The sequence below is a fragment of the Pipistrellus hanaki genome (assembly GCF_964339955.1).
Source record: "Pipistrellus hanaki genome assembly, chromosome: 11".
Lineage (NCBI taxonomy): Eukaryota > Metazoa > Chordata > Mammalia > Chiroptera > Vespertilionidae > Pipistrellus > Pipistrellus hanaki.
Window position 1 is genome coordinate 69,774,682 of NC_140513.1, and position 25,844 is coordinate 69,800,525.

The 25,844-nt window shown below is 62.9% G+C and overlaps 1 protein-coding gene across 3 annotated transcripts in view; it reads left to right on the forward strand.

Moving 5' to 3' along the window:
* The window catches only part of ROR2 (receptor tyrosine kinase like orphan receptor 2), a 148,939-nt gene extending 123,405 nt beyond the window's left edge, over window positions 1–25,534 (forward strand). For 2 of the 3 annotated variants that reach the window (XM_084899011.1, XM_084899013.1), the window contains exons 3-10: window positions 7,695–7,982; window positions 8,848–8,878; window positions 12,693–12,820; window positions 16,842–17,156; window positions 18,621–18,866; window positions 21,438–21,640; window positions 22,612–24,584; window positions 24,622–25,534. In XM_084899011.1, the coding sequence (XP_084755137.1) occupies window positions 7,695–7,982; window positions 8,848–8,878; window positions 12,693–12,820; window positions 16,842–17,156; window positions 18,621–18,866; window positions 21,438–21,640; window positions 22,612–24,060 (2,660 nt within the window). In that variant the 3' untranslated portion in view covers window positions 24,061–24,584; window positions 24,622–25,534. The remainder of the gene's footprint in view (window positions 1–7,694; window positions 7,983–8,847; window positions 8,879–12,692; window positions 12,821–16,841; window positions 17,157–18,620; window positions 18,867–21,437; window positions 21,641–22,611; window positions 24,585–24,621) is intronic. The other variant, XM_084899012.1, reaches the window with a different exon arrangement.
* Window positions 25,535–25,844: the final 310 nt, after the last annotated feature.

Here is a 25,844-nt window from a genome sequence, read left to right on the forward strand (position 1 = left end):
CCCAAGGGGCTGCCCCGGCCTCTCCCTGTTGCTGGCCAACCCTGCCGCCTGGCTGGGAGAGCACCCTCCCCTCTGTCTTTCCCTGCCCCTTCTCTGTGTGCCTGGGCCCAGATTCCTTCCTGCAGGGCCCGCTGTTGCAGAGGAAGGACCGCTGTTGCACGAGAAGGACCCGCCGCTGCACAGGAAGGACCGCTGCTGCACAGGAAGGACCGCCGCTGCACAGGAAGGACCGCCGTTGCACAGGAAGGACCCGCCGTTGCACAGGAAGGACCCGCCGTTGCACAGGAAGGACCCGCCGTTGCACAGGAAGGACCCGCCCGCTGCACAGGAAGGACCGCTGTTGCACAGGAAGGACCCGCCGTTGCACAGGAAGGACCCGCCGCTGCACAGGAAGGACCGCCGCTGCAAAGGAAGGACCCGCCGCTGCACAGGAAGGACCCGCCGCTGCACAGGAAGGACCCGCCGCTGCACAGGAAGGACCCGCCGTTGCACAGGAAGGACCCGCCGTTGCACAGGAAGGACCGCTGTTGCACAGGAAGGACCCGCTGCTGCACAGGAAGGACCGCTGTTGCACAGGAAGGACCGCCGCTGCACAGGAAGGACCGCCGTTGCACAGGAAGGACCCGCCGTTGCACAGGAAGGACCCGCCGCTGCACAGGAAGGACCCGCCGTTGCACAGGAAGGACCCGCCGTTGCACAGGAAGGACCGCCGCTGCACAGGAAGGACCGCTGTTGCACAGGAAGGACCCGCCGTTGCACAGGAAGGACCCGCCGTTGCACAGGAAGGACCCGCCGTTGCACAGGAAGGACCCGCCGCTGCACAGGAAGGACCCGCTGTTGCACAGGAAGGACCGCTGCTGCACAGGAAGGACCGCTCTGTCACAGGAAAGACCGCTGTTGCACAGGAAGGACCGCTGTTGCACAGGAAGGACCCGCCGTTGCACAGGAAGGACCCGCCGTTGCACAGGAAGGACCCGCTGTTGCACAGGAAGGACCCGCTGTTGCACAGGAAGGACCGCTGCTGCACAGGAAGGACCGCTGTTGCACAGGAAGGACCGCTCTGTCACAGGAAGGACCGCTCTGTCACAGGAAGGACCCGCTGTTGCACAGGAAGGACCGCTGTTGCACAGGAAGGACCGCTCTGTCACAGGAAGGACCGCTATTGCACAGGAAGGACCGCTGTTGCACAGGAAGGACCGCTGCTGCACAGGAAGGACCGCTGTTGCACAGGAAGGACCGCTGTTGCACAGGAAGGACCACTCTGTCACAGGAAGGACCGCTGTTGCACAGGAAGGACCCGCTGTTGCACAGGAAGGACCGCTGCTGCACAGGAAGGACCGCTCTGTTACAGGAAGGACCGCTGTTGCACAGGAAGGACCGCTGTTGCACAGGAAGGACCGCTGCTGCACAGGAAGGACCGCTCTGTCACAGGAAGGACCCGCCGTTGCACAGGAAGGACCGCTGTTGCACAGGAAGGACCGCTGCTGCACAGGAAGGACCGCTCTGTTACAGGAAGGACCGCTGTTGCACAGGAAGGACCGCTCTGTCACAGGAAGGACCGCTGTTGCACAGGAAGGACCGCTGTTCCAGCAGGCCCTGTGTGACTTCATTTTTCCCGGAAGCATGTGCAAAGACCCTATTTCCAAACGCAGTCCCGCTCACAGGTCAGGACCAGAACGGCACCCAGCGCCCGGCTGGCTCGCCCTGCACCCTCCCCACATGCAGGAGCGCTCGGCACGTCTCTCCACCTCGGCGTGCGGTTCTCCACTTCTCATTCCTCTGATCCCGTTCTGGTCTCAGACCTCTCCTCCTGCCCTGTGGCTCTCCGGAAGCAGCGTCCTCTCCTTCTCGTGCCTGGCCCTGTGCAGCCACCGGAGGGCCGCAGGAGCCTGCCACAGCCAGGGCGGGCTGACCTGCGCGGCCCAGGGCCTCCAGGCTCCGCCCTTCCAGGCGGGGTGTGTTTCGTTGCCCACTGATTAGATTAAACCCGGGCCCCTGTTCCCCTGCAGCAATGAGGCTTCTGTTACCTCAGGCCCCGCACACTGAGTAACCTGGCCAGCTGGTGCGTGAGCGGGAGTCGTTAGATGTGACCTGCCGGGTGGCGGCGGGTCCCTGGGCAGGCCCTCCGTCCCCGCTCCCGTGTTTCTCTGTCCGGGACGCCCCCTGCGGGGGGGAGCAGCCAGCGGCCTGGCGCAGAGGCAGAGCTCGGGGGCAGGGGCAGCTCTTGCCCGTCCTCTGCTGGGAGGAAGGGACCTCTGGGTGGTTAAAGGGGAGACTTCACTCTCCAACCCATGGAGTGCTGGCTGCACCCACAGAGGCCGGCTCGCACCCACCGAGCCTCAGCCATCTGGGCTGCTCGCTCGTGTCTGCAGGTCAGGGGCCGCGGGCGGAGGTAGGGGGCCGCGTGCGGAGGTCGGGGGCCGGGTGCAGAGGTGGGGGGGGGGTCCGCGTGCAGAGGTGGGGGGGCCGCGTACGGAGGTTGGGGGGTCATGTGGAGGTGGGGGGCCGCGTGTGGAGGGGGGGGCCGCGTGCGGGAATGGGGGGGCGCGTGCGGAGGTCGGGGGGGCCGCGTGCGGGGATGGGGGGGCGCGTGCGGAGGTCGGGGGGGCCGCGTGCGGGGATGGGGGGGCGCGTGCGGAGGTCGGGGGGGCCGCGTGCGGGGATGGGGGGGCGCGTGCGGAGGTCGGGGGGGCCGCGTGCGGGGATGGGGGGGCGCGTGCGGGGATGGGGGGGCGCGTGCGGAGGTCGGGGGGGCCGCGTGCGGAGGTGGGGGGGCCCGCGTTAGGGGATGGGGGGGCGCGTGCGGAGGTCGGGGGGGCCGCGTGTGGAGGTGGGGGTGCACAGGAGGGACAGGAAGCTGCGAATTAACAGGAGCGAGCAGGGGCTCCGGCCTCAGCCCGGTGACGGCCGGTTGTGGCCGGCAGTGAGTGAATGGGGTCACAGTGATGGCCACCAGACTCGGCCACCTCCCCCGAAGGACATCCAGTGTCGGTCATGAGGCAGCCATCTCCGGGCTTCAGGGAGCTCAGAGAGAGAGGCCGGCTGCCTGGAGCCAGGAACTGAGGGAGCCGCGTGTGCCAGGCGGGGTGCCAGGCAGGAGGCTCTGAGGGGCAGCCTCGGAGACCCGCCCCGTTACCCAGGAAAGCTCTGGGTGGCGCAGGGCTGGGCTGGGCGGTCACGAGGCTGAGGCGGTGCCCAGCGGTGGCAGGAGTCGTCCTGGGTGGCCCGGGGCCCACGGGACCCTCTGCAGGCTGGGCTGGTGCTGGGCCTGCTCCAGAGCACACCCTCGGGAGGGGGGGGCGCGGGGCAGGACCAGCAGCTCCCGAGTGAGGGGTCATGAGACACCCTCAGGGCCCTGATCCCCGGAGCCGGATGCCTTCATCCCCTTTGAGCAGGAGGAAGCCAGGCTGGGACAAAAGCCCAGGTTGGTCTCAGAGAGATGAAGGCATTTGCATTTGTGCCTCACTCAGGCCTGTGCCGGGGCAGCCTGCTGAGAGGAGCCCTGGGTTCGAACATCAGGCCGGAGGGGACCCCAGGGGTCAGAGGTGCAGAGGGGCCTCCACAGGAGAGGAGACGGGGCTGCTGTCCCTCCCCCCTCAGCCAGCTCCTGGCAGGAACGCACACGTGGGCCTGCACCTCAGGAAACCGGATGTGCTCGAGGGGGACCCCAGGGCCTGCCCCGCAGCCAGTCCTCACCCGGGCCACGCGAGAGGCCCCGCCCAGGGCGTGTCGGCAGACGGGACCGGAGGGTTAAAAACCAGGGGAGGAACACGGGGGCTTGGGAAGGAACCGGAGGCCCGTGGACAAATCAGTGGACAGAATAAGGAGCCCGGTGGGAGGTGACGGGGCGGCAGCGGGAGGAGACGGGGTCGCAGAGCTGGTGAGGGATGCAGGAGGCACCGGGAGACCTTCGGGAGAAACAGGGATGGGCCTCCGGGAGGGGAGGGGAGAGCCCATGCTGCCGGCCAGGCACCGCCAGACGTGGGGATTGTGGCGCAGCACTGGCCTGAGGAGGCTGCAGGGAAGCCAGTCGCAGTGCCTCTGAGACGGCAGAGAGGAGGGCAGGCGGGAAAGTGGCCTCCCAGAGGGGTCAGCGGCCCACAAGGCCCTGGGAGGTGCGGGAACCCCAACAGCAAGCGAAGATGTTCTTTCAGAGAAAGTAATTCAACCACGATTGGAACGGTGTGAACTGTCTCTGAGGGAGGGAGAGGGAGGGAGAGTGTTAGTGGCGTAGAAGCCAGATATGGTGAAACGTTTGCATAAAATCTTGATATTGTGTACATGGGTACTATTATATTAATACCTGTATTTTTTGTATATTTGCAAATTGCAACATTTCAGTATTAAATTGTTAAATCAAAAAGAATTGCTATTGAACAAAACTGTTAGGCAGAGGCCACCTGAGCGCCATGGGTTTTGAAAGTGATTGGCGATGTTGTTATTTGAAGAAGATGCCGAGCTCGGAAGTCCAAGACAATCACCGGAGAAGCGATGAAGCCAGTAGGTGGCTCCGTGCAGGGACGGGATGAAGGGAGGAGCGGGTGCCGGACAGAGGGACGGCGCCCAGAGGCTGGCGTCCGGCCCGGAACCTGTGGTGTCGTTTCCCCAAAGGGACTTTTCAGATGGGGTGAGCGGCGGGGAAGCGGGAGACGGTCCTTGTGAACCTGGAGGTCGCGCTCAGGGGCAGGGGTCAGTCCCTGGCCCGAGGTGAGAAGCTGAGGCTGATGACGTAGGACAGGCAGGGGCCAGGCTGGCTATGGAGACCTCCGGTGCCCCAAGAGGCAGCACCCTGCCTCCTGACCCTCTGGAGGACTCTGGCTCCGGACTATGAGATAGATTGGGGTCACTTTATGCTACTAAGTTTGTGCTGATTTGTCACGGCGATAAGATCTTAGTACAACATGTGGATATCTAGTAGTTTTCTAAGCCTTAAACCACTTGCATGGAAATAGAAATAAAACCGACTCAGCTGGCAGCAAGGACAGACGCAGAGGACCCTGGGAAACTGCCTGAAGTGACCGTGGGCGGGTGAGGCGGAGGCCATCCCTCTGGAGGGAGGGCTGAACGAGAGAGACCTGCTCCCAGGCCTCGAGGAGGAGTCTGCGAGCCGCTCCGTCCACACCGGGTTCAGTGGGACTTCTCAGGATGATTCTAAATCAATTGTTAGAAACTAGCCCGAAAGGGTAACCTTCACCATCCCTTTTTGTTTAAATCATCACCTGAGGATATGTTTATTGATTTTAGAAAGAGGAAGAGAAGAAAGAGAACCTAAGGATATTTATTAACAACCAGAGGCCCAGTGCACGGAATTTGTGCACGGGCAGGGTTCCTAGGCTTGGCCGGTGATCAGGGCCAATGGGGGCCTTCCTGCTGCTGGCAGGGCCTTCCTTTGTTCCGTGTTGTCCCCCGGTGGTCAGCACATGTCATAGCGAGCATTGGAACTCCTATTTGAACTCCCTAGGGGACACTCTGCATATTAGTCTTTTATATATAGACTAGTGGCGCTGTGCGCTGCTGCGTGCCTCTGCTGGCCCTGCCCACCGCCACTCACAGTTCTCCACTGCTTGTAGCTCATTGCCCCGCCCTCCCGCAGCTGCCCCGCCCTCCCCCAGCTGCCCCACCCTCCCACAGCTGCCCCACCCTCCCACAGCTGCCCCGCCCTCCTGTAGCTCTCCACAGCTCTTACATTGCTGCCCCACCCTTCTGATGATCCGTTGTTACTCTCACAGCGTAAGGACCGTTTGCATATTACCTCTTTATTATAAAGGACTAGAGGCCCGATGCACCGAATTCATGCAAGCAGCTCGGCCCTTGCAGCTGCAGTGGCTTGCCTTGGCCCTCACAGCCCCTGCTTCGTCTGAAAGGTCGTCCAGAAGGACGTCCAGTCTAACCAGCATATTATACTTTTGTTATTATGGACTAGAGGCCTGGTGTGCAAACTGTGTGCGCCTGGTGGGGGAGGACCCTCAGCCTCTCGCAGTCCGGGGCCGTGGCCCTCAGCAGGACATCCTCAGCGCTGCTGCGGGAGCGGCTCCTGCCAAAGCTGCTGTGCTCGCCAGCTGTGAGCCGGGCTCAGGGCTTCTGGCTGAGCAGTGCCCCCCTGTGGGCAGATCCTGCGTTGAGCCCCCCGATGGTCAGTGCACGTCATAGTGACCAGTCATTCCGCTGTTTGGTCAATTTGCATATTAGCCTTTTCTTATATAGGATAATAATCATACATAATAACCAGTGTGAGTGCCTGACACCTCTGCAGACAGACCCCTATCCAGTCTCCCTTGTGGAGGGAAGCGTCCTTTCAACTTGAAACCCACAGCCTCCCCCCCCCCTCAGCGTGAGAGGGGCTCACCCTGTGAGCCCACTAGGGGTGCCATCATTCTGTCCAGTGGCATCAAGAATAACAGAGACATGCCATCTTTCCACTTCATTTTTAAAAGGAATCGGGCCAGCCAGGAATCCAGCCAAGAGATTCAGAACATGAACATGTTTTAGTCATTCCAGACCGAGCTGCTATCAGTTCTGTCTGGCGTGAGTCCACCTCCTGATGGCGGATTGTCTTGTCTCTAATCTTGTGGGGTTTATGCGTTATGGAATTTTAGCACGTGTGTGTTTTGTTAATTCCCACTTGAGGATATGTTTTTATTGAGTTTAGAGAGGGAGGAGGGGGGAGAGAGAAATATCCATCGATTCCTCCCATGTGTGCCGGACTAGGGATCAAACCCACAGCCAGGGGTGTGCCCGGGTCCAGAACGGACTGGGACCTCCATGTGTGGGACAGCTCACCGCCCAGCTGAGCCACCGGCCAGGGCTGTGCACCGGCTCCAGGGTTTATCTTAGGAGAGAATAATCCCCAGCCCTTGACCTACATCACACACGCACGTCACACGCACACGTGTACACGAACATGGACACGCGCATGCACCACCACGTGTACACCCCAAAACATGCCACCCGCACACCTCACCAGCCCCGCCTCTTGCCGCTGAGCTCCGGAGAGTTTCCAGCCGCGCCCCTCACCCCCTGTGATCTGGGTGCTTCCCTGGAGGGTGTGAGCCCTGACGGTTCTGCCTCCGAGCCGGTCGGCTGAGCCACTGGCAGTGCCCGCAGCCTGGCGTGCTGCCTCCCAGCCTGGGGCCAGCTCCTGCGAGGGCGTCTTCTGGTGGCTGGAGGAAGGACGGACTTCTGAGCGTGACTGCATCGTAGGTAGTGAGACGCGATGTGGGCCGTGTCAGGGAGCTGGCCCGTGGCCTGGAGTGAACTTGTGACCCCAAGTCCACACTCAGCACTTCTGGTCGCGCACAGACGGGGGGCGCGGAGACCCGAATCGCACCGCACGCGGCCCCCGGGGTCGGGGAGCAGCTCCCGCGAACGAGGCCCGGCCGGAGTCCTGGGGCTCCGATGGCAGTCACGGTGCAAGTGCTGTCCTAGGAGGCTGGAGGCCGCCGAGGAAACCCGGAGCCGCCGGCTCCCTCAGGCCGATGGGACGTGGCTCCGCCGTGTGTGCAGCTGGGCACCTCCAAGCAGAACCCTGAAACGAGGGCCTGATGGTCCGCAGGCTCCGTCCCAGCCGTGGCTCTGACCCCGGTTCCGCGTTCTCGGCGGCAGCATCCCCGGACGGTTCCCGCGGGGCGCGGGCCGGGGCGGAGGCGGCTGCTGGCACGCGCAGACGCCCTGAGCTGGCCCGTGGCTCTTTGCAGGCTACTTCCTGAGCTTCCTGGAGCCGGTGAACAACATCACCATCGTCCAGGGGCAGACAGCCACGCTGCACTGCAAGGTGGCGGGCCACCCGCCGCCCAGCCTGCGCTGGCTGAAGAACGATGCCCCGGTGGTGCAGGAGCCCCGGCGCGTCATCGTCCGCAAGACCGAGTACGGCTCCCGGCTCCGCATCCAGGACCTGGACACCACGGACACCGGCTACTACCAGTGCGTGGCCACCAACGGCGTGAGGACCATCACCGCCACCGGCGTGCTGTTCGTGCGGCTCGGTGAGTGGGCGGGCTGCCCTGGGCTCGGGGCGGGGGGGGGGGGGGTCACAGCCCCCGGGGGAGGCACTGGCCGCCTGGACACGCCCCCGGCCCGGGGCATCTCTCAGCACCGGGCCCGCCCTCCACTAGTGAGCACCGGAGGGACACGGTGGCCGCGCCGGACGCAGGACGTGACCTCGGTTGGCGGGCAGGTCGTAGGCCAGTCACCCTGCGGGAGGCCCCCACCGGCCTGGCACCTCCCGGCCACAGACCCTGGCCCAGCAGCGCGAAGGCAGCTCTGTGCTCTGTGCTGGGTACATGGCTGGGAGGAGTGTGTCTCCCTTCAGCCCCCCTTTGAGAAGCCCCTGCAATGACCCAGCCTGTCACTGATCAGGAAAACGGGTCTTGTGAATCAAGGTTAGATGTGGAGAGAGAAAGAGCAAGACCTACAAAAAATATGTCCAAAGCCCTGGCCAGTGTAGATCAGTGGGTAGGATGTCCGCCCTCACACGCAGGGTCTCGGGTACAATCCCCGGTTAAGGGCAGGGACCCGAATTGCAGGCTCCATCCCAGCCCTCGTGCAGGAGGCAATCAGTGGCTGTCTCTCTCTCGCATCGGTATTTCTTTCTCTGTCTCTCACCCTTCCTTCCACGCGCTCTGAAAAAAATCAATGGAAAAACTACCCTCGGGTGAGGATGAACAATAAAACCACATAAAACACGTCCACCAGAGCCCTCCGGTGCGGCGCCCGCTCCTGCACGGCGCCCGCTCCCGCACAGCCTCCGGGCCAGGGCCTGGCGGAGGCGCCTTCACTGCCCGCGGGAACGAGGTTTGATGCACATCACGAAGCGTTAATGATAAATAACATGCCCTTTTTTCTTTGTAGGTCCCACCCACAGCCCAAATCACAATTTCCAGTAAGTATCTGTTCCCTTCTCATTCTCTGGCTGTTACATACGAATCCAGGTCCGCCTCAGCCAGCACATGTTTCTGCTGAGTTTGCTGGAAGCTGGCTGGACTTCACCGGGGACGGCAGCGCGTCTGCGTGGGCCGGGGAACGATGGCTGCTCCAGTTTGTGTCAGGAAAATGTCACAGACAGATGCTGCCCGTTCCTTCCACATCGCGTGGCCAGGCGCTGGCAGAGCACCCCCATGGGCCGGCCGCGCCAGCCTGGCCTTCAAACGCATTAGAAGCCCGGGGGCGGCTCTCCCTGAACCCCGCACCGCCCAGCCAGAGGCGGCCCTTCCTCTGGATGCCATTGTGGCTGCACCCCTGGCCCCGGGCTTTCCGTGTCCTGTTCTTGTGGAATCGTATCGGTGTATTGGGGTGTATTTGTTAAAGGTATTCTTTGTGACCAATTAGATATGTTCAGTTTTTGTGAACACGTCCTGTTGTTTCAACAAATCAGTGTTTTCTGGTGGTGGCCTACATATCAGATCACGTATGTGAAGTGTGATATTAAAATTGGCTTCTTTCTTTGTCACTTGGGTCATAGATATCTGAAAGTATGTGGAAGTCACCGTGCTCCTTCTGGCTTCCATCTCACAAGCGCCAGCACGGCCTGCAGGCCGCGGCCGGGGCTGCCTGGCGTGGCGTGTTTTGTTCTGAAGTCGCTATCAGTGCTTTCCCTTGCGTTTCCTTTGCCAGAGATCCTGCCGCTGCTTTCTCTTCGTTTGCATTTCGGCCACTTCTCTGACTCCTCCTGCTCTCCTCACCGGCCTTTTTGCACCTGTTACATGTGGGTATCTGATAAGTAGCCTCTAGTACGTGTTTTGGAGGCTGGTAAGGAGGATTTCCAACCTGGAAGTTCAGTGGCTACATGCAGGCCGTTCTCGTGTTCACAGACGTGTGCACAGTGCTCATTGCACTGGGGCCCGGCCCATGCCAGCGTCTGAGCGCCTGAGAGTGAGGGAGTCTGCTCACTGGCGTCTGCGGGCGCCCCTTGTCCCGTGGGCCAGAGACCTCGGGACGGAACTGCAGGTGGCCTCGCTGAGTGCTGTCCCCAGCCCCCGCAGAGCCTGCCCTCACCCGCGCCTTCCAGCAGGTGGTGTGGTCAGGACTTTACATGTTGCCGATGACTCGGGGGTCTGGTAGTAATTGCAGTAACTTTCACATTAGATTTGACCAGTAGGTGGTAAAGGACATGTATTTGTTGGTTTAATACCCATTGAATTGCCCGTTCACATGCAGTTTACTCTCGTGTTTGAGGATTTCGTACCTGCAAAAACCACAGTGTCTTTGTGACCCCAAGTCCACGCTCGGTGTCCTCACGGCCACGTGTGGGATGTGCAGAGCGCTCGCCCCTGCTCGGCCAGCGGGGCCCAGCGGATCTTGCTGGGGGTGTGTTCAGTGTTGGGCCTGGTGGTGGTGGTTTTGCTGTTGAAATGGGCCCAGCGGGTGCAGAAGCAGCCCTGCTCCCGGGGAGAGGCTAAGGCTGCCGCCTGCAGGGCTGGCACGGCCTCCTCGGGCCCGGGCCCAGCCCCAGGCAGGAGCACAGCGTCAGTGACAGCAGCAGCGCGCGGACGCAGGGACGCGAGGCTGAGGAGCTGTCGGGACCACTTGCAGTGACTTGTCTGCTTTCCCACGGGGAGACATGGCTCAGTATTTGTAATCCGGTGTTTACAGTGTCTTTATAGGAGACTAGAGGCCCAGGGCACGAAATTCGAGCACTGGGGGGAGGGTCCTTTAGGCTGGCCTGCACCCTCTTGCAGTCCCAGAGCCCTTGGGGGATGTCCAAATGATGGTTGATTTGCATATTAGCCTTTTATTATATAAAATAACCAGAATGCCTGTATTTTGCTCATATTTTATTAGGATATTTATCTTTTCCCTATTGATTTGCAGGAGTTTTAGAATGTCTTCTGGGTGTAATTGTTACATAATTTCCTCCTGAAGGGATGTCATACTGGTGTAAGCGAGGGTCTGGGCTGCTTTCCATGTCGACAGGCTGGCCCTTGGGCACCACCGATTCCTGGCCCTGCAGATGCTTCAGGACTCTCCAGCAGCAGGTCCCGCCAGAGCCTCAGCCCAGGGCCCCCCTGGAGCCATAGCCCAGGGCCCCCCCCCCCCCCCCGAGCCTCAGCCCAGGGCCCCCCCAGAGCCACAGCCCAGGGTCCCCCCCCCCGGAGCCTCAGCCCAGGGCCCCCCCGGAGCCAGAGCCCAGGGGCGCGCCCCCCCTCCCCCCCTGGAGCCACAGCCCAGGGCCCGCCTGTACCCTCTGTGCACGAATTGCATGCACTGGGCCTATAGTTCTACTATATTTCATTTGCATATCAATTTTAGAATCAGTATGTCAGTTTCTACAAAAGTGCCTTCTGGGGTGTTTAACTTTTAATTTTGAAATCATTTTAAACCTGCAGAAAAGTTGCAAAAATAGTAATAAGTGCTCCCTGGAGCCCTGTTATGCTTGTAACCCAGGCTTACCAATTTTTATATTTCTCCCATTTGATTTATTTCCTCAATGCTCATCTGCGGTTAGCCATGTGAGAGGATGTCCGTCCGTCACACTCTGCCCCGCTGTGCCCACGGTGGGCCCCTGAGGTCAGCGCTTTCCTGCAGACCTGCAGCCTCAGGTCCAGGCTGTCTCTGGGAGGCATTATTCTCCGAGTCCTTCTGTTGCCCCCTGCGCCCCCCCCCGGGCTGTGTGGTCCCTCCCCCAGCACAGGACCCCGGTCCGGTGGGACAGCACATGGCTCCGTCTCCGAGTGGGCAGCTGATTGATGATTCTCCCTCATCTATGTTTCTAACTCTCTATCCTGCTCCCTTCCTCTCTGTAAAAAAATCAATAAAATATATTTTAAAAGAGAGAGAGAGAGAGAGAGAGAGAAACATCCATCAGCTGCCTCTTGCACGCCCCCTTCTGGGGATGTGCCCGCAACCAAGGTACATGCCCTTGACCGGAATCGAACCCGGAACCCTTCAGTCCGCAGGCTGACGCTCTATCCACTGAGCCAAACCGGTTTCGGCAATAGACTTTATTTTTTAGAGAAGTTTTAGATTTGCAGAAAAGTTGAACATAAAGTTCAGAGTGTTCTCATGTGATCTCCTCATCTGCACACCCATTTCCCCGTTAGTGACATCCTGCTGTAATGTGCCCGTCGCCGAGCGGCCGATGTGGTGGTACTGACCGCAGGCAGGCATGCTCACGATGCCCGTCGCCGAGCGGCCGACGCGGTGGTACTGACCGCAGGCGGGCACGCTCACGGTGCCCGTTGCCGTGCGGCCGACGCGGTGGTGGTGACCGCAGGCGGGCACGCTCACCCATAGGCACCGGTGCGTGCTGCAGACTGCTTTCTGTGCTGTGTGAGTTGCCCACCGTTACAGCCTCACGCACACTCGGTGCCTGCTCACACCTCCTGCGCTCCTCCTGGGCGTCCCTGCAGCCGCTGGTCTTCCTGTCTCCGTGTTCCGCTTTCTCAGAAGGCTCTGTGGTTGGCAGCCGTGGCACAGCCTGTTCAGAGCGGCTGCGCTCACTCTCAGTGCGCATCGAGGCCCACCAGGCCACTGCTTCCTCGCTGAGTGACACCCCCGCCGGACGGGGCTGACGCGCATCACGGGTGCTCCAGGTGTTAGCGTTCCGGGTGAAGCTGCTGTAAGCCTCGGGGCGGGGTGGACGTGAGCTCTCCCTCGGATAAGTACAAGGAGAACGGGCTCGGGCGTCAGGCGGGTGTGGAAGGGAAGCTCTCCGGGCGCTCGGCAGCCTCTGGCGCTGACCGCTGCTGTTTCCGCAGAGACGACGACCAGGAGGACGGGTTCTGCCAGCCGTACCGGGGCATCGCCTGCGCCCGCTTCATCGGCAACCGCACCATCTACGTGGACTCGCTGCAGATGCAGGGCGAGATCGAGAACCGTATCACAGGTAGGGCCGCCCGTCCCTGCCGATGGCGGGGTCCCTGGCCCCCACTCCTGCCCAGAGCGGCCCTTTGGAGGCCATTGCAGCGCCGCCCTGGTTTCCCCGGAAATGCTCCCGCCCGTGTGCATGTGAATTAGCCCGTGTGCATGTGAGTCAGCGTGTGTGCATGTGAATTAGCATGTGTGCATGTGATTAGTGTGTTTAGTGTGTGTGCATGTGAATTAGCCTGTGTGCATGTGATTAGCCCGTGTGCATGTGAATCAGTGTGTGTGCATGTGAATTAGCCTGTGTGCATGTGAATTAGCGTGTGTGCTGTGAATTAGCCCATGTGCATGTGAATTAGCCCGTGTGCATGTGAATCAGTGTGTGTGCATGTGAATTAGCCTGTGTGCATGTGAATTAGCGTGTGAGCATGTGAATTAGCCCGTGTGCATGTGAATCAGCGTGTATGTATGTGAATTAGCCTGTGTGCATGTGAATTATGCCGTGTGCGTGTGAATTAGTGGTGTGGGTGCGGGAGGGTGGATTTCCAACATGCGCTGAGCCTGCGTGTGGGGGAGCCCGGCGGTGCGGGCCTCACTGCCCGGCTGCGTCCCCGGCCGCCCCGGGCTGGCTCGCCTCGCCCCTCGTGACTGGCCCGCGGGCGCTGGCTGGGTGAGGTGTGGGGCCTGGTCTCAGCCGTGGGGGGAGGTTGCAGCCACGGCTGTGCCGGGACAGTGCATTGAGCTCAGCCTGGGGCACGTGGAAGCGTGAGAGCTGCAGCGGTCGTGGCGACGAGGCTGCCCACGCTCGGTCTCGGGGTCACTGCCTGCTGGGTGGTGGCCCTCGTCCCCGGCTTTTCCGTGTGACCGGTCTTCTCGGGGAACCCTGGAGAAGGGAGAAGAGGCACTAACTGCGGCGCTCCTTCCCGTGGCGCGCACACGCTCTCCAGCCCGGGGAAGCGCGAGTCTGGTGGAGAAGTTCACTGGCTTCTCCCGCGGTGTTTCTGACCTCCCTGCCCCACAGCTCCCGCCGCTTCTGTGCCAAAGAGCTCTGGGGCAGACACCCAGCAGGTGCCTCTGAAATGCCTTGCACACTTAGGCCGCTCGGGCCTTGCCTTTCAGCCCCCGTCTGCAGGGCCTGAGGTCACGGTCACAGAGGGCCTTCTGCCCATTGCTCCAGAGCCCGAGGACGGCTGGGGGCTGCAGCCCTGGGAGGCGCCATCTTGGTCCGGTGGGAGAGTGGTTTGGAAGCCTGACTGTCCCGCACTGGGAAGTTTTTGTGCCTCTTAAAGCAGCTCTGCTCACCCTGGACCACGCGTGAGCGTGTGCTCTCCTCTGACCGAGCGGCGCACGTGGTCAGAGTGAGCCGCAGTGCAGGAGGCCGCGGTCGCCTGTGGAGCAGCACTTAGACTTCTCCCCTCAGCTGTTTCCCTCGAAGCCGGGCCCTGCCGGGTGCTCAGGCTCCAGGAGGCCCCCCTCCGTTGCCCCGCCAGGCCCATGCCCAGCTCCCCATAGGGAGCATGCAGGAGGCAGCCCATCAGTGTTTCTTTCTTATCAAAGTTTCTCCCTCCCTCTCCCTTCTCTATCTAAAGTCAATGAAACATAAAAAAAAAAAAAGAGAGAGAGAGAGAGAGAAAGAAAGAAAAAGTTGGTCACACCCTCAACGTGAACCACGCACGCTGACACCCTCTGCTCTAACCTTTCTAAATGCCAGCCCAGACCCCAGAATTAACTCGACAGCCCACCAGCCGGCAAACCTGGCTCAGGGCCCAGGGTTGCCTGGGTTATTTCTTCAGGAATCGTGTAGAGATGTAAGCAGCACGCTGTCTGCTCGGACCCGTGTGCAGCGCTGTAGGTGAAGTGCGGTCTCTGGTGGGTGGGTGGGCTTGTGAGAGGATAAGATGAGGCGCTCTGACAGCACCCGCGTGGAGCGCGCACAGCGTCCAGGCCGGGCGCGGGGCTCCCACAGACGGAGTGCCGTGCGGGGCGTGGGTGGAGGAGCCGGGACAGGCGCCGGCCGGCGTCCCAGCCCCGAGAACACACTTCCGGAAAGAAGCCCGCCCTGGAGGTGTCTGGGGCGTGAGGCACTGACCTACAAGGGTCTCCGTGGCAGCCTCCCTGCCGACCACCCAGAGAAACTGGGTTTGCTTTCTCGGCCGCTCCCTCCAGGCAGGCGCCCTCCCCAGGGTGGGGCTGAGCTGCACCCTGTGCCCGCCGGTCTCTGCCCTCGGCTGTCCCGGAGCCAGAGTGGCCAGGGGGACGGGTGGGGCCGGCGGACCCCAGGGCCCGGCATGGCCACGGTGTCCCTCAGCCTGTGGCTGCCGTCACTTGTTCTACAGGCTGCCTGTGGCTCCGTCCCGGGGTCCCCTCAGCCCACGTGACAGACAGACACGCTCTGTCAGGGGCTGCGTGCCGGCTTTCCCCGTGAATCACTGAACGCCGGGCCCGCCCCTGCCCTGGAGCTGGCCCCTGGTGCCTCTCCTGCGGCCGTGGGCCCGCAGCGCTGCCCGCTGGACACGGGGCAGGACACGGGTGGAGCCGGGCATCCCAGGGACTAAATCCCAACCTCCGTGCGCCTGTGTGTGTGTGTGTGAGTGTGTGTGTGTGTGTGAGTGTGTGTGAGTGTGTGTGTGTGAGTGTGTGAGGGTGTGTGTGAGGGTGTGTGTGTGAGTGAGGGTGTGTGTGTGTGAGAGTGTGAGTGTGTTTGTGAGGGTGTGTGTGTGTGTGAGAGTGTGTGTGTATGAGTATGTGTGAGTGTGTGTGTGTGTATGTGTGATTGTGTGTGTGTGTGAATGTGTGTGTATGTGAGGGTGTGTGAATGTGTGTGTGTATGTGAGGGTGTGTGTGTGTGTGAGAGTGTGTGTGTGTGTGTGAGTGAGGGTGTGTGTGTGTGTGTTTGAGTGTGTGAGTGTGTGTGAGTGTGTGTGAGTGTGTGTGTGTGTGTGTGAGTGAGGGTGTGTGTGTGTTTGTGTGTTTGAGTGTGTGAGTGTGTGTGTGTGTGTGAATGTGTGTGTGAGAGTGTGTGTGTGAGGGTGTGTGTTTGAGTGTGTGAGTGTGTGTGTGTGAGTGTGTGTGTGAGTGTGTGTGTGTGTGTTTGTGAGGGTGTGTGTGTGAGTGTGTGTGTGAGTGTGAGTGAGGGTGTGTGTGAGTGTGTGTATGTGAGAGTGTGTGTGTGTATGAGTATGTGTGTGTGTGTGAATGTGTGTGTGAGTTGTGTGTGTGTGAGTGTGTGTGTGTGTGTGTGAGTGCGTGTGAATGTGTGTGAGTGTGTGTGAGTGTGTGTGTGTGACTGTGTGTGTGAGTTGTGAGTGTGTGTGTGAGTGTGTGTGTGTGTGTAAGAGTGTGTGTGTGAGGGTGTGTGTGAGTGTGTGTGTGTGAGGGTGTGTGTTTGAGTGTGTGAGTGTGTGTGTGAGTGTGTGTGTGTGTGTGAGTGTGTGTTTGTGAGGGTGTGTGTGTGAGTGTGTGAGTGAGGGTGTGTGTGAGTGTGTGTATGTGAGAGTGTGTGTGTGTATGAGTATGTGTGTGTGTGTGTGAGTTGTGTGTGTGTGTTGTGTGTGTGTGAGTGTGAGAGTGTGAGTGTGAATGTGTGTGAGTGTGTGTGTGAGTGTGTGTGTGTGTGTGTGAGTGAGGGTGTGTGTGTGTTTGTGTGTTTGAGTGTGTGAGTGTGTGTGTGAATGTGTGTGTGAGTGTGTGTTTGTGAGGGTGTGTGTGAGTGTGTGTGAGTGTGTGAGTGTGTGTGTGAGTGTGTGAGTGTGAGTGTGTGAGAGAGAGAGAGAGAGGACGCGGGGGGCTCTGGCAGGAAGAAGCACCAGCTGGTGGGGTCCTGGCCTAGTTCCCCTCTTTCCTGTTCTGCCTTTGCTGCTTGTAAGTGTAGCCAGAACCTTCTGTCTGCTTCCCATCAGGAGGCTCCTGTTCCCGGCTCAGCCGGTTCTGTGAGAGCCCTGGGCAGTGAGGATGGGTGGGCCGGGCGGGCAGGGCGGAGGGGCAGGGCGGAGGGGCCGGCGGGCAGGGCGGGGCCCACCTGACGTCTCCTCTCCTCCCCGCAGCCGCCTTCACCATGATCGGCACCTCCACGCACCTGTCGGACCAGTGCTCCCAGTTCGCCATCCCGTCCTTCTGCCACTTCGTGTTCCCGCTGTGCGACGCGGGGGCGCGGGCGCCCCGGCCGCGGGAGCTGTGCCGGGACGAGTGCGAGGCGCTGGAGGGCGAGCTGTGCCGCCGCGAGTACGCCATCGCGCGCTCCAACCCGCTCATCCTCATGCGCCTGCAGCTGCCGCGCTGCGAGGCGCTGCCGCCGCCCGACAGCCCCGCCGCCGCCGGCTGCATGCGCATCGGCATCCCGGCCGAGCGCCTGGGCCGCTGTGAGTGCCACCGGCCGCCGCGGGAGGGCTGGGGGGTCAGCTCCTGGGGGGGACGGTCAGCTCTGGGGGGGGGTCAGCTCCGGGGGGGTCAGCTCCGGGGGGGCGGTCAGCTCCGGGGGGGGCGGTCAGCTCCGGGGGGGGGGTCAGCTCCGGGGGGGGCGGTCAGCTCCGGGGGGGGGTCAGCTCCGGGGGGGGCGGTCAGCTCCGGGGGGGGCGGTCAGCTCCGGGGGGGAGTGGTCAGCTCCGGGGGGGAGTGGTCAGCTCCTGGGGCGGTCAGTTCCGGTAGGGGCAGTCAGGTCCGGGGGCGGTCAGGTCCGGGGAGCGGGCGGTCAGCTCCGGGGGGGGCGGTCAGCTCCGGGGGGGACGGTCAGCTCTGGGGGGTGGTCAGCTCCGGGGGGGACGGTCAGCTCCGGGGGGGGCGGTCAGCTCCGGGGGGGACGGTCAGCTCCGGGGGGGGGGACGGTCAGCTCTGGGGGGGACGGTCAGCTCCGGGGGGGGTGGTCAGCTCTGGGGGGGGGTCAGCTCCGGGGGGGGGCGGTCAGCTCCGGGGGGGAGTGGTCAGCTCCTGGGGTGGTCAGTTCCGGTAGGGGCAGTCAGGTCCGGGGGCGGTCAGGTCCGGGGAGCGGGCGGTCAGCTCCGGGGGGGGGACGGTCAGCTCCGGGGGGGGCGGTCAGCTCCGGGGGGGCGGTCAGCTCCGGGGGGAGTGGTCAGCTCCGGGGGGCGGTCAGCTCTGGGGGGGGGGGTCAGCTCCGGGGGGGGCGGTCAGCTCCGGGAGGGCTGGGGGGGGGTCAGCTCCGGGGGGCGGGCAGCTCCGGGTGGGGGGGCGGTCAGCCTGGCCCTGCCTGTCCTGGGACACCAGTAAGTCCCGCCTCTGAGCCGCAGGCGCCGTTCCCGGCGGAGTAATGTGCCCGCCCGCCCGCCGGCCACAAGCACGGGCTCAGGAGAGGCTGGTCCCTCTTAGGCCGGGCTCCCCAATGGGCGGCTCCTCCAGGCTCGCAGGCCTGCTGCCTCCGCCGTCCTGGCTGGGACTTACTCCGTGTGACGGGGACAGGCTGTGTCACATGCGGATAGTAACCACCAACCCCGGCCCGGCTTGGAGAGCGGGGGGCAGGGTGGAGCTGAGCCGTGCTCCCCGGGGAGGGTCCGAGGGCGGCCAGCCTGCAGCCCCTCCCCGCAGCGGCTGTGCTCCCAGCGCCGGTGAGCACGGGGCTGGCCCAGCTCCTGCTGGAGGGGGGAGCCGGGTGCGGGTGCCAGGGAGTCACTGACAGCTCTTCTTCCCGTGTGTCCCGGGGGCACCGGTTTAATTGCTGAGTTTGGGGCTTCGTTGAGTTACTGTTTTCAAGCACAAGCCTCTGGTCCTCAGACCCCAGTGTGAGTGCCCGCGGGCAGACCGGCCCGCCCTGGAGCGCCGAGGCCCTCACCGAGCGCTGCTGCTCCCCTCGCTCCTAACCTCTCTCCCCTCAGACCATCAGTGCTACAACGGCTCGGGCACGGACTACCGAGGGACGGCCAGCACCACCAAGTCGGGGCACCAGTGCCAGCCGTGGGCCCTGCAGCACCCCCACAGCCACCACCTGAGCAGCGCAGACTTCCCGGAGCTCGGCGGGGGGCACGCCTACTGCCGGAACCCGGGCGGGCAGATGGAGGGCCCCTGGTGCTTCACCAAGAACAAGAACGTGCCCATGGAGCTGTGCGACGTGCCCCCCTGCAGTAGGTCCTCCCTGTTGCGTGCGCCTGGCTTGCCCTGGCCCAGCGGCTCGTGCTGTCCCGCCTCCATGGCCACGGCTGTGTTCCCTGTAAAACCGGTGCTGGTTATAGAAGTAACAGCCGGCCATTACAGCACGTCTTACCTCATAGCAACCTCTAAGTCATGTCCAGTCTCTAAGTTCCTCACTGTGAGCACTGGGTCCTGTGCATGGTCCTGGGATGTCAGTTTGCATCTTGCTTCTCCCTTAACACTGTTCCTGGTGTCAGCTGGGGCAGGGAGGGCAGCTTCCCGCCGGGGTCTGACCCAGGCTGCCCGCGCCCACGCAGCTCGGCAGAATGAGAGAAAATGGGAACTTGTACCTCTTACCCATTGCCCCTGCAGTTTCTCTGTTAGATTATGGAAAGGAGAAGACCTGGGTGTTAATGGCTCAAACCTTGCCAACATTATCATCCTGTATTCCAACACTGACTTCCCACCAGCTCCACTCGGCTGGGTCCCTGAGGTTGGGCTGCTCCCGAGTTTTCCATTTTGGAGCCCGGAGTAGAGGGCGGGAGGGAAATTACCAGAAGATTGAGCGAGAGGTAATGGGTGCAGCACGCCAAGGCTCACCGGCTGCCGGAGCCTCCGCTGGCAGTGGTGAGGCTGGCCTCCAGCCGCACCCTGTGCTGCGGGCCCAGACCGGCGCTCCCGCCGCTCAGCACAGCAGCAGCACGGTCTCTGCGGAGTGAACGTCAGGTACCCGCAGAGCCGAGCAGGAGTGCTACAGGGTCAGAGCGTCCTGCAGGGCGTGCAGGATCTGTGCAGGAGCAGGAGCAAGCTGCAGGCCGTTAGCTGTGTTCTGTCTCTCCCCGCCCCCACCTCCTTTCTCTTCTCTTTCTGTTTACAGAAAAACAGAAAGGAAAAGCTGTGTGTGTGTGTGTGTGTGTGTGTGTGTGTGTGAGAGAGAGAGAGAGAGAGAGAGAGAGAGAGAGAGAGAGCATGCACATAAGCCCTGTATTTCGGGGTGAAGTTTGGGGAAGATACACATCAAACTTGTAGCAGTGATTTCCCATGAATTACAGATACATTAAAATATAAAACGTTTTTATAATGAGCAGTTATTACTTTTGTAGTTAAAACAAAGTCAAAACATAAAGGAAAAATGTATGTTCTTTGACTCAGCAATTGCAGGGATCTTATGTTGCAGAAATATTTGCAGTTAGAGGGCAGGAATGAAGGATATTTGTTACAGAATCGCTTGTAAAGGCTGAATAAGAAGCAGATGAGTTGTGGTGGTGATACACAGGCCGCCAGGGGGCGCCCAGAGCTGTCTGTCCTGAGAGCAGCCCAAACATCTGTTTTTCTGCCACAAAACCCCAAGCGGGACATGGACGGTGACTATGAACTCAGACTTATATTTATGAAGCGGACGCTTCTATATAAAAACAGGTGATATTGTTATTCCACGTTCAACTTAAAGTCTGCATAAAAAGTCAGGGACGGCAACCTCCCGGCGTAGCACGCCTTTGGGGACATGGGCTGGTAGAATAGCACAGCTGTTCATGCACGGGTTCGTTTGTGACTTTGTTTGTTTTTGTTAATCCTCTCAGATTCCCCCATTGACCTTTAGAGAGTAGATGGGCGGGGGGTGGGGTGGAGGTGGGGGATTGGTGGCCTCCTGCACACACCCTGCCTGGGACCGGGATTGAGCCTGCATCTGACCGGAATCGAACCCGAGATCCCTCAGTCTGCAGGCCGACACTAACCACCGAGCCGAATGGGCTGTGTGTGATTTTTTAAAAAGCTAACGATAAATGTCAAACTCTGTTTGGGCGGACTCACACCCCTCAGCGTGGCCTGGGCTGTGGATTCCCAGCCTGGTGATGAGATTGAGTCTGCTCTGCCCGGGCTTGTTCCCGCCCGGAGGCCGGAGAGTCCTGGTGGGCTTTCGCCCGGGAGCCGGCGGGCAGCGGGTCCGGACCGGTGGGTGGCTGCAGGCGGAGGAGGATCAGCTCCTCCGGAGGCTGTGTCGGCCGGAAACCACTGGCCACCTTTCAGGGGGAGAGCCGTTGTCCTGGTCACAGAGCACACGCCGGTGGTCACTCTGGGCCGCGCTCCGGGCCTCGGGAGGCAGAGCTGCCCCCTCCGGGCCCTGCAGGCGGCGCCTCCGGGTTCTGTGCCCCAGCTGCTGGTCCCTGGTCGTGGTGCCACTTACCAGTAAATGCTCCTCTAGTCACTGTCCTAAGAACATGCTGACAGTAAAATGGGGCCATCCTAACGGACGGGGTGAAGAGCAGCCGTTTCTGACCCCAGCCCCGCGCTCCCCGCACTGAGATCGCGGGCTTCCTGCAGATGAGTGGCGTCTCCAGGGCGCGTGGCAGGAGAAGCGGCAGCTCGGGGCCACCGCGGTGCCCCATGCCCACTGCCCCGGTGGCTCCGGCGGCCCGGCCCCAGGTGTGCAGGGTGCATCGCCCTGCTTTTCAGGGTGGCTGCAGTCTGTCCTCCGTGCAGCTGCCCCGCTGCCCACGTGCGGAGTGGAGGTGGAGGGGCGGCCACAGGCCGTGTTTCCGGAGCTGACGGTGTGCTCCCCGCAGGCCCCCAGGACGGCAGCAGGATGGGCATCCTGTACATCCTGGTGCCCAGCATCGCCATCCCCCTGCTGGTCGCCTGCCTCTTCTTCCTGGTCTGCGTGTGCCGCAACAAGCAGAAGGCCTCGGCCGCCTCGCCCCCGCGCCGGCAGCTGATGGCCTCGCCCAGCCAGGACGTGGAGCTGCCCCTCATGGGCCCGCACAAGCAGGTCTCCCCGCCCGCCGGCCGCGCCCCGCTCCCGCTCACTCCAGCTCCCTCGCTCGCTGTGTCTCCCTGGAACCCTCAGCACGTGCCCCGAGAGCGCTGTCCTGCCAGGGGCTGCGGAGCCACCAGCGCCCTCGCGGAGCTCCCGCTGTGCCCGCCTGGCGCCACAAGGCTCGCAGGCCACCCCTTTGTCAGGGGCTGGGCCTGCTTCCTGCTCAGTGCGGGCGGTTGGTTTGCTTGGTTGCGATTTTCAGGGAAGGACGGAGCAGGCCGTTTGGTAGAGGAAGTGGGGACAGTCCCACCCAGGGGGTCAGGCTGGCGAGGACCAAACGCAGTGCCAGTCCCTCCCAGCCGCTCTGCCTGGGGGCTGTCTCCACGGAGGAGCTTACGGCCACGACTCTGAAGGGGAGGCTCCTCCAGCTGTTTCCAGGGGTGGGTGGTGCACGTCACAGGGGCCTGGAGGCCCCTGGGGCCGGGGAAGCTCCCAGAGGACACAGACACGGAAGGGTGAGAGCTGTAGAAGCCGAGAGGAGCGAGGGCCGCGTGGATTTCACTCACGTGCTCCCGTCAGAAATTACCTAATTGAGAACCTGATTGAGGGGAAGCCCCAGGGGAGCAGCTTCGGGCTCTGAAAGGGCAGAGGTCATGGCGCCCACCTGGGGCCCGATTCTCCCCCTGCTGAGCGGCGTGGACTGCACTCCTCGGAGCAGGCGGAGGGGAGGGGGCCCTGGGTGCGCACAGCTGGGCCAGGGCCAGGGCAGGGTGGTGGGCGCTGCACACATCCCTGCCCGTGTCTCGGCTGTTCTTGGGGCATCGTCTGCAGCCTGATTGGGACCTGTGGAAGGGGTCAGGCAGCTTGTGCTTAAGAGCAGAGAGTGGCGGGGGCGGGGCCGGGAGCCAGGAGCAGGCAGGCCCGCGGGTGGCCCCAGAGCGCCCCCCTCCCTTGGGAGCGTCTCACGGCCTCTCTTCCCGCAGGCCAAGCTCAAGGAGATCAGCCTGTCCTCCGTGAGGTTCATGGAGGAGCTTGGGGAGGACCGCTTCGGGAAGGCCTACCGCGGCCGCCTGCTGGGCCCCGCGCCCGGCGAGCCCGCCCAGGCCGTGGCCATCAAGACGCTGAAGGACAAGGCGGAGGGGCCGCTGCGGGAGGAGTTCCGGCACGAGGCCCTGCTGCGCGCACGCCTGCAGCACCCCAACCTGGTCTGCCTGCTGGGCGTGGTGACCCAGGGCCAGCCGCTCAGCATGGTCTTCAGCTACTGCCCGCAGGGCGACCTGCACGAGTTCCTGGTGCTGCGCTCGCCGCACTCGGACGTGGGCAGCACGGACGACGACCGCACGGTGAAGTCGGCCCTGGAGCCGCCCGACTTTGTGCACGTGGTGGCGCAGATCGCGGCCGGCATGGAGTACCTGTCCGGCCACCACGTGGTGCACAAGGACCTGGCCACCCGCAACGTGCTGGTGGACGACAAGCTGAGCGTGAAGATCTCGGACCTGGGGCTGTTCCGCGAGGTGTACGCGGCCGACTACTACCAGCTGCTGGGCAGCGCGCTGCTGCCGGTGCGCTGGATGTCGCCTGAGGCCCTCCTGTACGGCAAGTTCTCCGTGGACTCGGACATCTGGGCCTACGGCGTGGTGCTGTGGGAGGTGTTCAGCTATGGCCTGCAGCCCTACTGCGGCCACTCCAACCAGGACGTGGTGGAGCTGGTGCGCGGCCGGCAGCTGCTGCCCTGCCCCGACGACTGCCCGGCCTGGGTGTACGCGCTCATGGTGGAGTGCTGGAGCGAGTTCCCGGGCCGCCGGCCGCGCTTCAAGGACATCCACGGCCGGCTGCGCGCCTGGGGCGGCCTGTCCGCCTACACCAGCTCCGCGCAGACCTCGGGCGCCAGCAACGCCACGCAGACCAGCTCGCTGAGCACCAGCCCGGTCAGCGTGAGCAACGCCCGCTACGGCGGCCCCAAGCCCAAGGCGCCGGCCTTCCCGCAGCCGCAGTTCATCCCGGTGAAGGGCCCGATCCGGCCGCTGGGGCCGCCGCCGCAGCTCTACATCCCCGTCAACGGCTACCAGCCCGTGCCGGCCTACGGCGCCTACCTGCCCAACTTCTACCCCGTGCAGATCCCGCTGCCCATGGCCCCGCAGCCGGTGCCCGCGCCCATGGCGCCCAAGCCCGGCTCGCACCACAGCGGCAGCGGCTCCACCAGCACCGGCTACGTGACCACCGCGCCGTCCAACACGTCCGCGTCCGCGGCCGAGCGCGCGGCGCTGCTGGCGGAGGGCGCGGAGGACGCGCGGGACGGGCCGGAGGACGGCGCCCAGAGCCCCGTGCCCGAGGCCGCGGAGGAGGAGGCCGGCGCCGTCCCGGAGACCGAGCTGCTGGGGGACGGCGAGCCTCTGCCGGCGGAGGAGGCCGAGGCCCCGCCGGAAGCCTGAGGCCGGGGCTGCGGGAGGGGAGCCCGGCGCCCGGCAGGTGGTCACTCCGCCGCGTGCTCCGCCGCCGCCGCGGCGGCCGTGCTTTGCTGTGAGCCATGGCGTCCCCGCGCGGTGACCACGGGCGCCCGCATCCCCGGAGGCCCGGCACGGCTGTGCTCCGAGGGGACCGGCCCGTCTCCCCGCCTTGCCGCACGTGGATCCAAAGTCGCAGAACCTGGGGACAGCGGGCCGGCCGGGCAGCCGCTGGGGCAGGCGGAGGCGCTGCTTTGTGGCCGCGCCTTCAGCCCCTGGATCAGCGGGACGGCCCCCGGCCCCCGCAGACCTGTGAGCCGGGCTGCTGGACTGAGCCCCGGGTTAGAACACGATGTGCCTTAGGAACCAGCCGATGCTGCCCTCTGGGAAGTGGTTAGTGCCTTGTGTGCGGGCGTGCCCACCACCTGGCCTCAGGGGCAGCGGTGCCGTCCGGAGGAAGGACAGAGCTCCTGCTGTTCGTCTTCCTTCTCGAACCCTGCACAGGCCTTACTGTAATTTATGTGGCTTTGCAGGCCATTTTCATCGAAGTATTTTGACCTTAAAATGACTTAGTAATTTAACTGTTTACCTTACCCACCTGGGATGCCACCTGATTGTATTTCACTGTGAGAGGTCCGTTCATTTCAGAGCTCCTGTGAGAAGGCCTGCGGGCACCAGGGACTGGTGCAGCCAGGCCTGCGGGCACCAGGGACTGGTGCAGCTGGTATAGCCAGGCCCATGGGTACCATGGACTGGGACAGCCGGTGCACCCAGGCCTGCGGGCACCAGGGACTGGTGCAGCCAGGCCTGTGGGCACCAGGAACTGGGACAGCCGGTGCAGCCAGGCCTGCGGGCACCAGGGACTGGTGCAGCTGGTATAGCCAGGCCCATGGGTACCATGGACTGGGACAGCCGGTGCACCCAGGCCTGCGGGCACCACAGACTGGGCCAGCCGGTGCAGCCAGGCCTGCAGGCACCAGGGACTGGTGCAGCCAGGCCTGCGGGCACCAGGGACTGGTGCAGCCAGGCCTGTGGGAACCAGGGACTGGGACAGCTGGTGCAGCCAGGCCTGCGGGCACCACAGACTGGGCCAGCCGGTATAGCCAGGCCCATGGGTACCACGGACTGGGACAGCCGGTGCAGCCAGGCCTGCAGGCACCAGGGACTGGTGTAGCCAGGCCTGTGGGCACCAGGGACTGGGCCAGCCGGTGCAGCCAAGCCAGGCCTGGGGACACCACAGACTGGCTCAGCGCCGCCTGTGACTCCACACCGGATGTAGCCAGTAAAGGAGCCACCTTGAGGCTCTGCAGGCGGCGAGGATGTCAGGCATCTGGTGGTGCCAGGAGGGGGATGCCCACCGGTCGCCATGCGGGCTGAGCCTTTTGCAGCAGAGGCGGTCTGACCTAGAACCTCGAATTTGTGTGAATGTGGATGTACGTTGGCAAATAAATGGTGGAAACAAGTTCCATTGCTTTCTCTGTGAAGGTTTTGGGGTGAATTAATAGTTGATGACCTGAAGTAGGTCTTTGGTTTCAAATTTATTCCCTCCTGCGGTCCCAGGACCCCTTTTTAGACCTGGAGCCTGGTTCTCTCCAGAGCCCATGGGGGACGGGCCTGCTTCCCCACCGCCAGGGCTGTGCCCCTGAAGGCGGCCAGCTGAGCTGTCACTGGGCCAGGGTCACCTGGGGTCAGTGGCTCCAGGGTTCCAGTCAGGGTTGGGCACGGCGGCAGCCACACCTGGGGAGGCCTGGGGAAGCTTCTGCCAGCAGCAA